The following is a 17,018-nucleotide window of genomic DNA, read 5'->3' as shown; positions in this document are numbered from 1 at the left end:
ACTTAGCTCACAAGTCTAAGTATTCGATTCACCCCGGTGCTACGAAAATGTATAGAGATTTAAGGAAAGACTATTGGTGGCCGGGAATGAAGAGGGATATAGTTAAGTATGTGCACAAGTGTCTTACTTGTCTTCAAGTGAAAGCCGATCATCAAATGCCCTACGGTGAAATGCAACCTTTAGAGGTACCGGTGTGGAAATGGGAGCATATTACGATGGATTTAGTGACTAAGTTGCCTAAGACCCCTAGACAACACGATGCAATTTGGGTTATTGTTGATAGATTGACTAAGAGTGCATTATTTTTGGCAATAAGAGAAGCTTCGTCATCGGAAGCAATGTCTAAGTTGTATATGAAAGAAGTTGTTGCAAGGCATGGAGTGCCGGTTTCCATAGTTTCGGATAGAGACACTCGATTTACATCTCGATATTGGAGGAAATTTCAAGAGGAAATGGGTACTAAGTTACATGTAAGTACCGCGTTTCACCCGCAAACGGATGGTCAAAGTGAGCGGACTATACAAACTCTCGAGGATATGTTAAGAGCATGTGTTATCGATTTTGGTGGTAGTTGGGATACTCACTTACCTTTAGTTGAATTTTCATACAACAATAGTTATCACTCTACAATTGGAATGGCACCATATGAGATGTTGTATGGAAGGAGGTGTAGAACCCCGATTTGTTGGGGCGAGGTAGGTCAACGAGAATTGGGAAGCACGGAAATAGTGCAACAAACCACCGAGATGATTGATCAAATTCGTGAAAGAATGAAGGCGGCACAAGATAGACAAAAGTCATATGTTGATAAGAGGAGAAAGCCGATAGAATTTCAAGTAGGTGATAAAGTGATGCTAAAAGTTTCTCCATGGAAAGGCATCATCCGTTTTAGAAAGAGGGGAAAATTGGGTCCAAGGTTCGTGGGACCATTTGAGATAGTGGCGAAAGTTGGGAAGGTAGCCTACCGTTTGGCTTTACCCGATGAATTGAGTAATATACATGACACGTTTCACGTGTCACAATTGAGAAAGTGTTTGGCGGATGATTCAACCTATGTTCCTTTGAATGAAATTGAGGTCGATAATAAGTTAAGATATGCGGAGAAGCCGGTAAAGATTTTGGATCAAAAGGTTAAGCACTTGAGAAATAAGTCGGTTATATTGTTGAAGGTATTATGGCAATTTAGAAAAGGTTCCGAATGCACATGGGAACCCGAAGAATGGCTCATAAAATATTATCCGGCGTTGCATCAAGAATGGTTCGCGAGGACGCGAACAATCCAAGAGGGGGAGAGTTGTAACACCCCAAATATTTAAGGTATTATTTTATGTAAAATTTTATTGCTAAGAAATTAATGGTAAAGGATATTTTATGTTAAATGGACGAAAGTTAATGTTGTTAGTTAAGTTTCAAGGGACTAAAGATGCAAGGTTATGATTTAGGACCTCCTTAACTATAGTTTACATGGGGAGGGTAGAAATTGCAATTATGCCATAGTTGTTTTAATAAAAGAAATTAGAAATGCTGGAAATTGATTATTATTCACAAAAAATAATATACAGAGAGTGCTCCTGGGTTGTGTATGTCGACATTTGCAAGGGAAGAAGGAGGATCCATCATTTGTTGAAATTTAACTCATGCAAGCTTGAATTTGTGAAATCTAACACACCCTAATCACTTTAGCAAGCTCTAATCTTCCAATTTCATCTTCATTGTGCACAATTAGGGTTCTTAAAACTCTAAAAGACAAGGTATGGATTTTGTGTCTAATTATTGCTTGCATTGTATGCTAATGATGAGATTATGCTTAAGAAAGTTGCTATTTGTTAAATTGTGCACATTTGGATGAGTTAGTATGGATTTGTTGTTGATTTTGGAAGTAATTACATGTATGAACTTGCATTATAGATTTATGGCATGATTATGGTGAGAATGATGATGTTCTAGTTAGATTTCTAGTCATGCACACCAAGTGTTTGTTAAAATGCCTCAATGAGATGATTTTGTGTTCTAGCTAGAAATTTTGATGAAGGATGCTCATGTATGAACTTTTGTTATAGTCATAAGTTATAGAAATTGATAATTTGATAAGTTAATGGTGTTAGTAATGAAATTGAATTATTATGCACATTTGATGTTTAATGAAAGGATTAAAGGAAAAGTTGCATGATAAAGCTAAAAGTGATGAGTTAGTAATATACATGATTAAAATGTGATGTTTGATTGGTAACATGCTTGTTTTAGAAAAGATGAGTTCAAAGTTAGAAAGTATGAATGAATGTATGTTGTGATTAGGGGGTAAAGTGTAAGTGTAAGTATGAATGACGTAATGATTCAAGAAAGTTGTGATTTTGATTTAGTTATGTGATTAATGAGATTAGCTCATGTATAGGTGCTAATCAAGGAAAAGAAGTTACAAGTGACCAAGGAAATTCAATTAAGCAAAGTGAGTTTATAGGGGGTAATATGGGCGGGTCAAGAGTGGCTTAGTGTTCTCGGATTGCATCCGTGCAAGAGAGTAACGACTAAGTGCACTAGTTACGTAGCTTAGATAGAACTATTGGGTTAGCTCAATAGTTGTGTCTATGGATGATGCTTAGCTTAGGCAAGGTTATTACATTGCTAGTAATCTTGCCTATGGTTCATGTTAGCTTAGACACTTCGGGTGTCTATGTATGAGATGATGATAGCTTAGGCATATTTAGTATGTCTATGTTTAGCTTAGACATGATTACTAGGTTCGGCCTAGTAAGTCATGCCTATGGTATGAATGATCGGATCCGAAAGTATGCAAGCAATCTAAGGGTTGAGGGATAAGTGTTTTGATTATGCCCAAATGATTTATGTTTTGTGCTTTGTTACTTTCCTATAACTCACTAAGTGTAAAAGCTTACCCCCATGATGTTTTATGTTTTAGGTGCTAAGGTTCATCGAGAAGGTAAGGAACCCGTGTGAAGAGCTGGAGGAGCATTGGCATTAGCGTAAGTGGTATTGCAAGTCCCTTTTGTAATCATGCTCTATGGTTACCGCTTATCAAACGCCATGTATTTGAAGTGTCATGTTTGTCATTATTGAATTTGGGACCAAATGATGGTTTTGTTTCATGAAAACATGTTTGATGTCTAAATGTTGTTATTAGATGGTATACGATGTTAGAAACTGAATCTTAAGTTTGTGTATGAATTTGGTTGTTTTAAATGTGTTTGAGAATGATGGAACGTGCAAAAGTTGGTTTAAATACAATGTTGCAGGTCAGGCACCCGGATTAGGGTTATGTCGCGCCGCGGCAAAGGGGTCCGCGCCGCGGCATATAACTGAAGTTGGGAACAGAAGCAAGGTTAAGGAGTCTAAAATTTCCTGTGTTGTGTCGCGCCGCGACAAGGCTTGCCGCGCCGCGGCATAAGCCTTGTCCGGCCAGTGACTTAACTTTTCAAAAAAAAAAAAAAAAAAAAAAAAAAAAAATTTTACTCGAATCAAGGCGTTAAAGGTATGAAAGCCGATGTTGCTAAATACGTAGGAGAATGTTTGACGTGTTCTAAGGTCAAAGCTGAGCATCAGAAACCATCAGGTCTACTTCAACAACCCGAAATCCCGGAATGGAAATGGGAAAACATTACCATGGATTTCATCACTAAATTGCCAAGGACTGCAAGTGGTTTTGATACTATTTGGGTAATAGTTGACCGTCTCACCAAATCAGCACACTTCCTGCCAATAAGAGAAGATGACAAGATGGAGAAGTTAGCACGACTGTATTTGAAGGAAGTCGTCTCCAGACATGGAATACCAATCTCTATTATCTCTGATAGGGATGACAGATTTATTTCAAGATTCTGGCAGACATTACAGCAAGCATTAGGAACTCGTCTAGACATGAGTACTGCCTATCATCCACAAACTGATGGGCAGAGCGAAAGGACGATACAAACGCTTGCAGACATGCTACGAGCGTGTGTTATTGATTTCGGAAACAGTTGGGATCGACATCTACCGTTAGCAGAATTTTCCTACAACAACAGCTACCATTCAAGCATTGAGATGGCGCCGTTTGAAGCACTTTATGGTAGAAAGTGCAGGTCTCCGATTTGTTGGAGTGAAGTGGGGGATAGACAGATTACGGGTCCGGAGATTATACAAGAAACTACCGAGAAGATCATCCAAATTCAACAACGGTTGAAAACCACCCAAAGTCGACAAAAGAGCTACGCTGACATTAAAAGAAAAGATATAGAATTTGAAATTGGAGAGATGGTCATGCTTAAAGTTGCACCTTGGAAAGGCGTTGTTCGATTTGGTAAACGAGGGAAATTAAATCCAAGGTATATTGGACCATTCAAGATTATTGATCGTATCGGACCAGTAGCTTACCGACTAGAGTTACCTCAACAACTCGCGGCTGTACATAACACTTTCCACGTCTCGAATTTAAAGAAATGTTTTGCTAAAGAAGATCTCACTATTCCGTTAGATGAAATCCAAATCAACGAAAAACTTCAATTCATCGAAGAACCCGTCGAAATAATGGATCGTGAGGTTAAAAGACTTAAGCAAAACAAGATACCAATTGTTAAGGTTCGATGGAATGCTCGTAGAGGACCCGAGTTCACCTGGGAGCATGAAGATCAGATGAAGAAGAAATACCCGCATCTATTTCCAGAAGATTCGTCAACACCTTCAACAGCTTAAAATTTCGGGACGAAATTTATTTAACGGGTAGGTACTGTAGTGCCCTGAACTTTTCCATGTTTATATATATTAATTGAGATTGATATTTACATGATTAAATGTTTCCAGCATGTTAAGCAATCAAACTTGTTAAGACTTGATTAATTGAAATATGTTTCATATAGACAATTGACCACCCAAGTTGACCGGTGATTCACGAACGTTAAAACTTGTAAAAACTATATGATGACATATATATGAATATATATAGTTAACATGATACTATTATAAGTAATAATATCATTAAGTATATTAACAATGAACTAAATATGTAAAAACAAGACTACTAACTTAATGATTTTTAAACGAGACATATATGTAACGATTATCGTTGTAAAGACATTTAATGTATATATATATCATATTAAGAGATATTCATACATGATAATATCATGATAATATAATAATTTAAAATCTCATTTGATATTATAAACATTGAGTTAACAACATTTAACAAGATCGTTAACCTAAAGGTTTCAAAACAACACTTACATGTAACGACTAACGATGACTTAACGACTCAGTTAAAATGTATATACATGTAGTGTTTTAATATGTATTTATACACTTTTGAAAGACTTCAATACACTTATCAAAATAATTCTACTTAACAAAAATGCTTACAATTACATCCTCGTTCACTTTCATCAACAATTCTACTCGTATGCACCCGTATTCGTACTCGTACAATACACAGCTTTTAGATGTATGTACTATTGGTATATACACTCCAATGATCAGCTCTTAGCAGCCCATGTGAGTCACCTAACACATGTGGGAACCATCATTTGGAAACTAGTATGAAATATCTCATAAAATTACAAAAATATGAGTAATCATTCATGACTTATTTACATGAAAACAAAATTACATATCCTTTATATCTAATCCATACACCAACGACCAAAAATACCTACAAACACTTTCATTCTTCAATTTTATTCATGTAATTGATCTCTCTCAAGTTCTATCTTCAAGTTCTAAGTGTTCTTCATATATTCTACAAGTTCTAGTTACATAAAATCAAGAACACTTTCAAGTTTGCTAGCTCACTTCCAATCTTGTAAAGTGATCATCCAACCTCAAGAAATCTTTGTTTCTTACAGTAGGTTATCATTCTAATACAAGGTAATAATCATATTCAAACTTTGGTTCAATTTCTATAACTATAACAATCTTATTTCAAGTGATGATCTTACTTGAACTTGTTTTCGTGTCATGATTCTGCTTCAAGAACTTCGAGCCATCCAAGGATCCGTTGAAGCTAGATCTATTTTTCTCTTTTCCAGTAGGTTTATCCAAGGAACTTAAGGTAGTAATGATGTTCATAACATCATTCGATTCATACATATAAAGCTATCTTATTCGAAGGTTTAAACTTGTAATCACTAGAACATAGTTTAGTTAATTCTAAACTTGTTCGCAAACAAAAGTTAATCCTTCTAACTTGACTTTTAAAATCAACTAAAAACATGTTCTATATCTATATGATATGCTAACTTAATGATTTAAAACCTGGAAACACGAAAAACACCGTAAAACCGGATTTACGCCGTCGTAGTAACACCGCGGGCTGTTTTGGGTTAGTTAATTAAAAACTATGTTAAACTTTGATTTAAAAGTTGTTATTCTGAGAAAATGATTTTTATTATGAACATGAAACTATATCCAAAAATTATGGTTAAACTCAAAGTGGAAGTATGTTTTCTAAAATGGTTATCTAGACGTCGTTCTTTCGACTGAAATGACTACCTTTACAAAAATGACTTGTAACTTATTTTTCCGACTATAAACCTATACTTTTTCTGTTTAGATTCATAAAATAGAGTTCAATATGAAACCATAGCAATTTGATTCACTCAAAACGGATTTAAAATGAAGAAGTTATGGGTAAAACAAGATTGGATAATTTTTCTCATTTTAGCTACGTGAAAATTGGTAACAAATCTATTCCAACCATAACTTAATCAACTTGTATTGTATATTATGTAATCTTGAGATACCATAGACACGTATACAATGTTTCGACCTATCATGTCGACACATCTATATATATTTCGGAACAACCATAGACACTCTATATGTGAATGTTGGAGTTAGCTATACAGGGTTGAGGTTGATTCCAAAATATATATAGTTTGAGTTGTGATCAATACTGAGATACGTATACACTGGGTCGTGGATTGATTCAAGATAATATTTATCGATTTATTTCTGTACATCTAACTGTGGACAACTAGTTGTAGGTTACTAACGAGGACAGCTGAATTAATAAACTTAAAACATCAAAATATATTAAAAGTGTTGTAAATATATTTTGAACATACTTTGATATATATGTATATATTGTTATAGGTTCGTGAATCAACCAGTGGCCAAGTCTTACTTCCCGACGAAGTAAAAATTTGTGAAAGTGAGTTATAGTCCCACTTTTAAAATCTAATATTTTTGGGATGAGAATACATGCAGGTTTTATAAATGATTTACAAAATAGACACAAGTACGTGAAACTACATTCTATGGTTGAATTATCGAAATCGAATATGCCCCTTTTTATTAAGTCTGGTAATCTAAGAATTAGGGAACAGACACCCTAATTGACGCGAATCCTAAAGATAGATCTATTGGGCCTAACAAACCCCATCCAAAGTACCGGATGCTTTAGTACTTCAAAATTTATATCATATCCGAAGGGTGTCCCGGAATGATGGGGATATTCTTATATATGCATCTTGTTAATGTCGGTTACCAGGTGTTCACTATATGAATGATTTTTATCTCTATGTATGGGATGTGTATTGAAATATGAAATCTTGTGGTCTATTATTATGATTTGATATATATATAGGTTAAACCTATAACTCACCAACATTTTTGTTGACGTTTTAAGCATGTTTATTCTTAGGTGATTATTAAGAGCTTCCGCTGTCGCATACTTAAATAAGGATGAGATTTGGAGTCCATGTTTGTATGATATTGTGTAAAAACTGCATTCAAGAAACTTATTTTGTTGTAACATATTGTATTGTAAACCATTATGTAATGGTCGTGTGTAAACATGATATTTTAGATTATCATTATTTGATAATCTATGTAAAGCTTTTTAAACCTTTATTGATGAAATAAAGGTTATGGTTTGTTTAAAAATGAATGCAGTCTTTGAAAAACGTCTCATATAGAGGTCAAAACCTTGCAACGAAATCAATTAATATGGAACGTTTTTAATCAATAAGAACGGGACATTTCATCGAAGAACCAGATTCGAGGGTTCGATTTCAAGATATAGCGTTTGATTTCAGGATTTTGGTTCGATTTCAAGATATAGGGTTTAATTTCAGGATCTGGGTTCGATTTAGAGATATCTAGATGGGTTTGATTCCTATGTATTTAATCGATATATGTATATGTATTGGTAGTATTTGTGTTTGAATCAAGTTTATATGTTGTTAAGCATAGTAGGTTTGGTTTTAATTTTAGTGGGTTTGATTTTACCATGTTAATTAAAGTGTTTGAAGAAAATGAAAAAAATTAGGGTTTGTTCATAATTTTTGGGGATAAAGATGAAGGTGAGGAAGACAAAAATTTTGAGGATAAAGATTTCAGCAATTTTGTTACAAACCACGGGGACCATTTCAGCACTTTTGTTACAAACTACAGGGACAGTTTCAGCAATATTGTCAATAAAAGAAAGAAAGGACAAAAATACCCTCACATGTCTGGCACATGACTGGAGTTAACGGAATTTTTTAACGACCGTCAGAAATAGGGACTAAATCAGCAACATTGACAAACCACTGGGACCAAATCAGTCGAAAAAAAAGCACAGGGACGAAACCAGCATTTTGGTACAAATCACAGGGACTATTTCAGCAATTTTGTCTTATTATTATTATTATTATTATTATTATTATTATTATTATTATTATTATTATTATACTAACTGAAGACAACCTTCGTCGTTTGCTTAAGGCCAAAACCGCAATAATGCCCCCTCTTTTCACACTTTATTTTCCATTCTCCCCTCTAAACTATAAACACCTTACAAAAATTACCCCAAACCCCAGGGGTAAACCATCAATTTTGTAAAGTAAAATAAAAAATTCACCCAAATACTTCGACATCCGTATCTTCCTCCTCGACCCGAGTTAAATTTCACCGACCATACCGTTAAACTCGAAATATTTTTATGAACAAAACGAAACTAACTACGTTGGAAACGGACAGTTTTTAAAAAACGCTAAACGCAACGACAACCCGTATCTTCCCGCTCGGCGCGAGCTAAATTTTTTCGACAGCGCCGTCATATTCGAGATAATTTTATGAACAAAACGATACTAACTACGTTCGAAACGGACAATTTTTAAAAAACACTAAACGCAACGACAGCCCGTATCTTCCCGCTCGACACGAGTTAAATTTTGCCTACAGCGCCGTCATACTCGACATAATTTTATGAACAAAACGATACCAACTACGTTCGAAACAGACACTTTTTAAAAAACGCTAAACACAACGACAACCCGTATCTTCCTGCTCGCCGCGAGTTAAATTTTTTCGCCAGCACCTTTAGGCTCGAAATAATTTTATCAACAAAACAAAACTAACTACGTTCGAACCAGACCAAGAGCCCCCGCCACATCGCGCAGGTCGGATCCGGACTAGTTATTATTATTATTTACGGAGTATAAATATGTATCTAAATCTATATTTTGATAATTAATAAAACAAACTCTGCGACATTTAAACGAGGTGAAAATCGTAACGTGTATTTAATTATTTATGGAAATTCAGCTATGATCCCTACGCGTATATTGTTCCCCAAGAAATATCTAGTTATACGAATTTATTATTTTATCAAACTAACTGATATTTATAAATAGCCCTAGTAATAAACTTAGCCCGTTGGCCAAATATCAAAAACCAAACCTACACAATATTCTACCTACAATCAATCAATGGAGTCAAAGCTGCAGGTTGTGACAACCACAATCGAAGAAATAAAAGCACACCTTTCATTCAAGAAAGTACAACTCTTGGAAGCAAAGCGCTTGGGACTAGACGAACAAGAGTCGACCAAAGAACTTGAAATCGAATGGGGAATTCTTGAAAAAGAGATTAATCTCTTGGAGCATACCGCCAATGTTATTTGAATGAAAACAACAACCGTTTAATTAGGTAGTTCGAGCAATATAATTCGTTATTTTTGTTTGATTTGTTTAGACGGAGTAACACATATAATTAATTACTTGTACTACGTAATAAACTTTGAGCTATTTTGATTTGGTTCATTACTTCTCTGTTGTGAAATTTTTGGAAGTTAAGGTACTAGTTACAAATTTTTTTTATTTATTTATTTTTTGTAAGCGAGAAAACTCTGCTATGAACGAACAAATTAGCTCCTCCGTAGAAGGTAAAATCTCGGGTAATCAAGCCCCGGTACTGGGTGAATTGCGCATTATGCGCACCCTTTAGTCACACTCATTTTTTGAACAATTTGGCATAGCCAGAAATTGAACATGGGTGTGCTTCATTGGGCAACTCGGTGGCCACTCAGGCAAGCCTGCGTGGTATAATACTCGCTATAATTTAGCGCTCAAGTTTATTAAATTCAAGTTAATAAAATTGTGTTTGAAGGTCATCTATATATAAAAGCCTTTTTATATATAAAAACGGTTTTATAATTATATGTTGATCTACGTCAAATTCACATTAAACTCATCGAAAAATGTAAATACACACGAATTTCTTGATTAACACTATTTTCTTTTTTTAAAAGCAACCAATTTTCATTAAGAAACTTGAAGAATCTTACAGGTAAGCCTTAGAGACAAAGGCTGGGAATGAAACTTTGCCTCTTACATATTCTATCGACTATATACTATGAGAAACCCGAAGAAAGACGGCGAGGGCCTTTTGGCTTTATCCATGATAGTCGATTGAACTTGGATTCGAGAGCCAATGGAGCAAATCGATAGATGATTTCTTCCGCCGATTATTAGTTCATTCGAAGCCACGTACTTGGATTTCTTGTATCGTGAAAGAACCCGACCAGCTTGTATTTCTAAAGGTTTTGTTGTTCCGATTTTGCCATGTCTTATACGCACAACCCCATATGCATGCCTGCATTATTTTGGAGATTGTTCCATTCGGTGTCGACGAGAGGTTTCCAGATAAGAGATCATTTACTTTGGGAGAAACTTAGACAAATTATAAAAAGAGTAGTTAGCTGAACGACATTAACACTATTTGATATAAGGTTTTCTTGAATTGAGTTTTTAATTAACACCATGTATGTAGTATGTATTGGGTTTCGTATCATGTCGATTGTAGAGCCTTGAACAATTTTTTTGATGTAACTAATATAAAAAAAACCATTTCTCTACTTTGAAATAAAACCATGTCATCATGAAATTAAACTTAAATCAAATTGCATCATCAATATACTCGAAAATAGATTACCAAGAAGTCAGGGACGATGAACCCTCACAATGCTAAACATGTGATTTGACTTGAAAGACTTTTTTATAATTAGTTCGCCTCAGTCTTGCATATTCGAAACGAACAAATCATATAGACTATTCGCGTAATTTTTTAAGTTCAAAAAATGACACATAATTAGTTTTACCCGATAGCATTTTTTTTTTTTTTTTATATTAACACACATTTTTGATGTTTATGACCTACAATAATATTATTTGGGCATGTAGCTTACATTTAAAAAAAATAAAAATAAAAAAAGAAATGATGTATTGATAGTTTTAAGCCCGTATATTAAGAAAAAGGCGGTGATGGGTTTAGGGTGTGTTTGGGTGAAACTAGCTGGAGCTGTAGCTTATAGCTGGAGCTGGAGCTGGAGCTTATTTTTAAATCTGGTAGCTGGAGCTTATTATTTTTTATAAGTGTTTGGTAAACTAGCTGGAGCTTATTTTTCAATTTATAAGCTCTATTTTTTTTATAAGCTACTACAAGTAGCTTATTTTTTAAGAGCTTATGATTTTCATAAGCTCTGCTTTTTATGTCTACCAAACAAAGTTTATGACTTGGAGCTTATTAAAATCATAAGCTCAGCTCTCATAAGCTCCAATAAGCTACTCAGCCAAACATACCCTTACTTGGGTGGAACAGTGATATGCAAGTGGGCTAAGCAAATTCATAAGCCCGGCCCATATATTTTAAAATTAGTATTTTATTTTATTTTATTTTCGTTTTCTTATTTTCTTATGGAGTAAAACAATTTCTCCGTATTTATTTAATAAAAAAATTACATATTTGCCTTGTGTCAAACAAGGGCCTAAATTTAGATAAGACCCTTATTATTGCTGATTAAAGAAATATATTGTTAATTTCCTCAGCTATACAGCAGGCATGTTGAATCATGTTGCATATTTTCCTTGTATCAGATATGAATCTATTCGCAGACGAGTCATGTGTCATTTTTTTAACAATTTGATAGCAAGACGATTCGGGTGGGAATCTTGACCCATCTAACTTGATTCATGACATTGAACCAACCATAAACATGAACCCTCAAGGTAGCTAAGCCTATAAACATATAGAAAACCCTGAGTATGATCAGAACCCTCCAAATGACCACCAATACATCCAAAACTCAAAGGCCACGTGACCAAAGCTACAAGCCTTCAAACACACCAACAAATCCACCCCCGTCAGCATAAGCCGCTCGTCAACCAAACAATACAAAAACGGTCGGGAAGCCCAAGAACACCAAGCTGAGACCGGAAAACCGGAGAGAACACCAACCTGAGACCGGAAAACCGGAGAGAAACCTCGATGCCAATACAACTCGGACGAACCCGGCAAAAACCCACAAACCCCCTAGAAGCATAAAACAAAAGTAAACCAACCGTCCGGGCGGTTGAAAAACCGAAAGACCAGCCCAGAAAACTTTGATTTTTCGAAACCGAAAATACAACGGCAACGTCAGCAACAGCGTCAGTCCCACCCGAATAGGACTCGACGACAGGATCAGTGGAACAAGCAAAACGCATGGACAGTAACGAACGCGGGGACCCGACCAGAAATCCAATCGTGGTCCGGCAAAAGGAGAGGATCTTTAAAATGCAACACATAAACCTGATACTACCAGGTTTATATCAAAGACTAATATGACACTGACTATAGTTTTATCCAACGAACAAACTGATTTTGTCTAAAAGATAACACATACACATTACCAATGCGAGCTTGCATGACTAGAAGAATAAATAAAGATAAAAACTTTGGCGTTCAAATTCCCAACACAGTTGAAAAAATATAATAATAATAATAGACGAGCACAATCATATGTAGTTTATCAATTCACCATCATTATTATTTATTGGTAATGATGCTTTATTACTCATTGGCGGCCATATTGGTTAGTCCCATAAGGAGGAGATGATGAAGGTGGAGGAGAGTCTCTTGGTCTGGCGTAGTCCGTAAAAATCACCCAACCATCCAAAAACTGTACCACGGACAAAAAAAAAAAATTAAGAATTAAATAAGTGAGAAGTTAGCATCATAATTTAAATGTAACTTCACAAAATATTTATAAGTCAATAAACATTCAAGATGCACAAGTATATTGCAGTTATCACAAACAGACCATTCTGCATCCCTAATTACATATATTTATCAAATAATGGAAATTTTCAAAGTACTTACCTTCCCATCCATGCCGTCTTTACCGGCTGCAGCGCCTTCAAGTGTAGAGTATCGTACAAAGCCGTACCCTTTTGACCAACCTGAATTACGATCCTTAACAACTCTAGCTGTAACATTAACAAAACAATTGGCAATCAAAGTTCAAATAACAGTACACTAATACGAAAGAATCATAGTAATTTTAATTTAAGAACATGAAGCAAACCATGAACAACTTCACCAAACTTTGCAAAGCATTCTCGAAGACCTTCATCAGTTGTACGTTTACTCAAACCTGAATTAACAGCATCAACAACAACTCAATAAGATACACATCGTATAGTTGAATGATAAATCAACCAAAATTTTACAACATCACGAATACAAACACAAACAGAGAAATAACATCACGTAGCTATTATAAATGATTAGCGGGTTAATTGAAGAATAAATTAGTCTAATTCTTATATATACATATAAACACGAATAGGGAAATATCATTAAGTAGCTAATAGAAATGATTATCATGCTAATTGAAGAATAAATTATCCATTAGTCCTAATACTTGATTATAGATATAAACACAAATAGGGAATGATATCAAGTAGCTATAAGAAATGATTAGCAGGCTAATTGAAGGTAAATTTAGGGCTAATACCTGCTATATACATAAAAACACAAATAGAGAAATAAAATTAACTAGCTATTAGAGATTATTAACAGGCTAATTGAAGAATAAATTAGGGCTAATATATGATATATGATACATAAAAAAAAAAAAAAAAATAAATAAGGAGATGTGCCTGATATGAAGAGGTTGGTAGAAGGATCAGCTTGAGGCCTTTGCGGTTGATTGGCAGCAGGTTGTGAAGGAAAGGGAAAGTTAGTAGAAAGAGTAGAGAAAAGCGATCTGAGGCCACGTGGACCGGCGGCCGCCACGGTTGTTGCAGTCTTCATCGCCATTTTTAGGGGTTTAAGCTGATGTGATTCAGGGTTTTGGGGAAGTTGGGTGAATACAAATATCGCCCGAAGAAGTATCTAGGGTTGTTTTTAAACTTTGCGACTTTATTCAAGCTGAATTAGTTGTGTTTTATTTTGGGCTTTACAAATATTTTTATTTATTTAATTTATCTATATTTATTTATCATAAATAAGAATTATGTTTAAAAAATTCAAAAATAAAGAAAAAATTTCTAAGCCTCTCATGATGATGTCATTAAAATAATTAGTAATTTTTAATAAAAATATTAACATATTAATTGATAATATATGAAGCATTATGTACAACCTTATGATAAAATACGCTCATGACTATATGTAAAATATTTGAAGCATTATGTAAAACCTTATGGTAAAACACCGCATGACCATATGTACAATATTTGAAACATTATGTATAACCTTATAATAAAACACCATCATGACCATATATACAAACTTTAAAATAAATAGTACAATCTTTTACAAAACACCTAATGAACACATATACAAACTTTGAAGCATATTATACCACATTTATATAATAATTGTATTTTAGTTTATTTTTTTTAAAAAATAAAAAGACATTTGTTATTACTAATAATTATTATTAAAAAATAAATAATCAATTTTAGAGCAAACTTTATTATTGTTATATTATTATTATTATTATTATTATTATTATTATTATTATTATTATTATTATTCAAATATGGGTTCTCTTTACGGGATTAATTACGTCACATATATTCACGAAATACATATCTTAATAAAATGTTGTAATATAGCTTTTATGACAAGAAAAATAATAATTGTGATGAAAATTGGAAGAAAGCGGTGGAAGAATAAATGTAGTTCATTTGTTCTGATCAAGTTAAGTATATCAGTATGTTAGTAAAAATGACAAGTTTCTTAGTCGGAGTATGTGGTTCCACGGGTCATTAAACTAAATGACTTTAGTATTTACGTTCACTTAATACCTAAAACATATCATTAAAATGTTTCGTTTAAACACACTCGTGATTCCACGAGTCATTTCACTAGTTTTTATTTACAGGAGAAACATTTTTATGGAGTAATAAAAATCCAAAGAGCTACTATTTTATTAAAAATTCATAACGCTCGTAGTAACAAATAAAAATAGGAAAATGTTAAACGTAAACTTTAGGGTTACGTTTAAGCATACCCTATTTAAATTTGAAAACTTTATTGAATTAATTACAGAGTATAAATATTTTTTTTATATCGACTTTCCCTATATAATTTTAATTTTAATATTACTAATGACAAAGTTAAGTTGAATTATAAATATAAATTAAAACATATTTAGTATACGTTTATCATTTTTTATAAAAATAAGCATTAAGCATGACAAATGAAAATAACCTCCCTACTTTTTTTTTTTTTTGACAAAGAATGGGGAATAAATTTATAACAATTTTCACGAAAATGTGAAAATTTGAGTGTTACAAGCTATAACTAAGGCGACTTGTATGGGGGGCAAGTGACTGGGTCACTTGCCGACGTGGAGCTCAAGTGACCCCGAAAGCAGCCGTATCCATCCGTCGCAGGCGTTTCCGGTCATCGCGTTTGAAAGAGACGAGGAAGGAGACGGATGTCACTTACACGTGGCATTTATTGATTGGGGCTTTTTTTTTACCGTTGCAGATAAAAAAATTGTTTTTTTGAATTTTTGTTTCTATATATATATATATATATATATATATATATATATATATATATATATATATATATATGTTACATTTTAATCTCACACACTCCACACTTTCCTTCTTATTTTCTTATCAAAATACATACAATCTACTATTTTAATTTGGTCACAATGGATAAAATATTTAAGATGCTTGAGTTTCTTATGGATGATTCGGATGATGAAAAAATTGTTAGTTTTGTTAATAGTATAACAGAAGAAGAAGTCGTGGGAGAATCAAGTAGTTCGCGAGTCCCTTGATCCCGGGTTTATGTAATTTTTCGTTTTAGTAATTTAAATTAATGTACTTTATGTTTATTTATATTTATGAATTGTTTTTCTATAAAAGATATAGTCGTTTATTTCATTAATTCCTAAACGATTACATTATTTTCTAAAAAATAGAACAACATAATTTCCTAAAAACGATTACAGTAATTCCTAACGGCTATCTTCAAACTACACATTCATCAATCTTTGTAATAGCGAATATCGTATTGCTGTCACGGCTGAGATTCAGGTACAGCTTCATCTTCACTTTCCTCAATGGCGTAGCTTTCATCCCTCCATTCGATGGAAAGCGTAATTGGTTGATTACGTAACAAGGCTCACCCAATCACACCAAACCAATCATGATCTTCTTCAAGTAGCGAGACATGATCGATGAGTTTTTTGAAAAACCTTACTTGTTTGAACATGTAAGGTATGTCTTGCTGGAGCAACTCAAGCAGCTTCAAATAATTAGGACACTGACGCACATCCATGAAATAATCTCGTGTTTCGTAAGGGGTATAATTCATCAATTCTCGATCAAATTCATCTCCGTAATGAACTTTAACGCAAACATTCAACGAACTCATTTCGAACTGTGTGTGTTATGATTTGAGAGTTTTAGAAGAGATGAAGTGTGTGTGTTATGATTTGAGAAGAGTGGTTGTTTATACAGGTGTAAAAACTAGCC

General features: G+C 33.9%; 1 protein-coding gene across 1 annotated transcript; it reads right to left on the bottom strand.

Moving 5' to 3' along the window:
• Positions 1-12,953: 12,953 nt before the first annotated feature.
• Positions 12,954-14,409, bottom strand: LOC139897833 (organelle RRM domain-containing protein 2, mitochondrial-like). The gene is made up of 4 exons (XM_071880544.1): positions 14,172-14,409; positions 13,595-13,663; positions 13,390-13,496; positions 12,954-13,189 (listed from the first exon to the last, which is right to left on the bottom strand). The coding sequence occupies exons 1-4, from the start codon at positions 14,329-14,331 to the stop codon at positions 13,085-13,087; spliced, it is 441 nt and encodes a 146-aa protein (XP_071736645.1). The 5' UTR covers positions 14,332-14,409; the 3' UTR covers positions 12,954-13,084.
• Between the last annotated feature and the right edge of the window lie 2,609 nt (positions 14,410-17,018).

This window comes from Rutidosis leptorrhynchoides, chromosome 3 (assembly GCF_046630445.1).
Source record: "Rutidosis leptorrhynchoides isolate AG116_Rl617_1_P2 chromosome 3, CSIRO_AGI_Rlap_v1, whole genome shotgun sequence".
In the NCBI taxonomy this organism is placed as follows: Eukaryota; Viridiplantae; Streptophyta; class Magnoliopsida; order Asterales; family Asteraceae; genus Rutidosis; species Rutidosis leptorrhynchoides.
This window is presented reverse-complemented; position numbering and strand designations above follow the sequence as displayed.

Excerpts from the sequence above, each read along its gene's own strand:
- LOC139897833 (XM_071880544.1), bottom strand. The coding sequence starts at position 14,331 with ATGGCGATGAAGACTGCAACAACCGTGGCGGCCGCCGGTCCACGTGGC. Across the intron at positions 13,664-14,171 it reads TACCAACCTCTTCATATCAG|GTTTGAGTAAACGTACAACT; the intron begins GCACATCTCCTT and ends CTGTTAATTCAG. Across the intron at positions 13,190-13,389 it reads AAGACGGCATGGATGGGAAG|TTTTTGGATGGTTGGGTGAT; the intron begins GTAAGTACTTTG and ends TCCGTGGTACAG.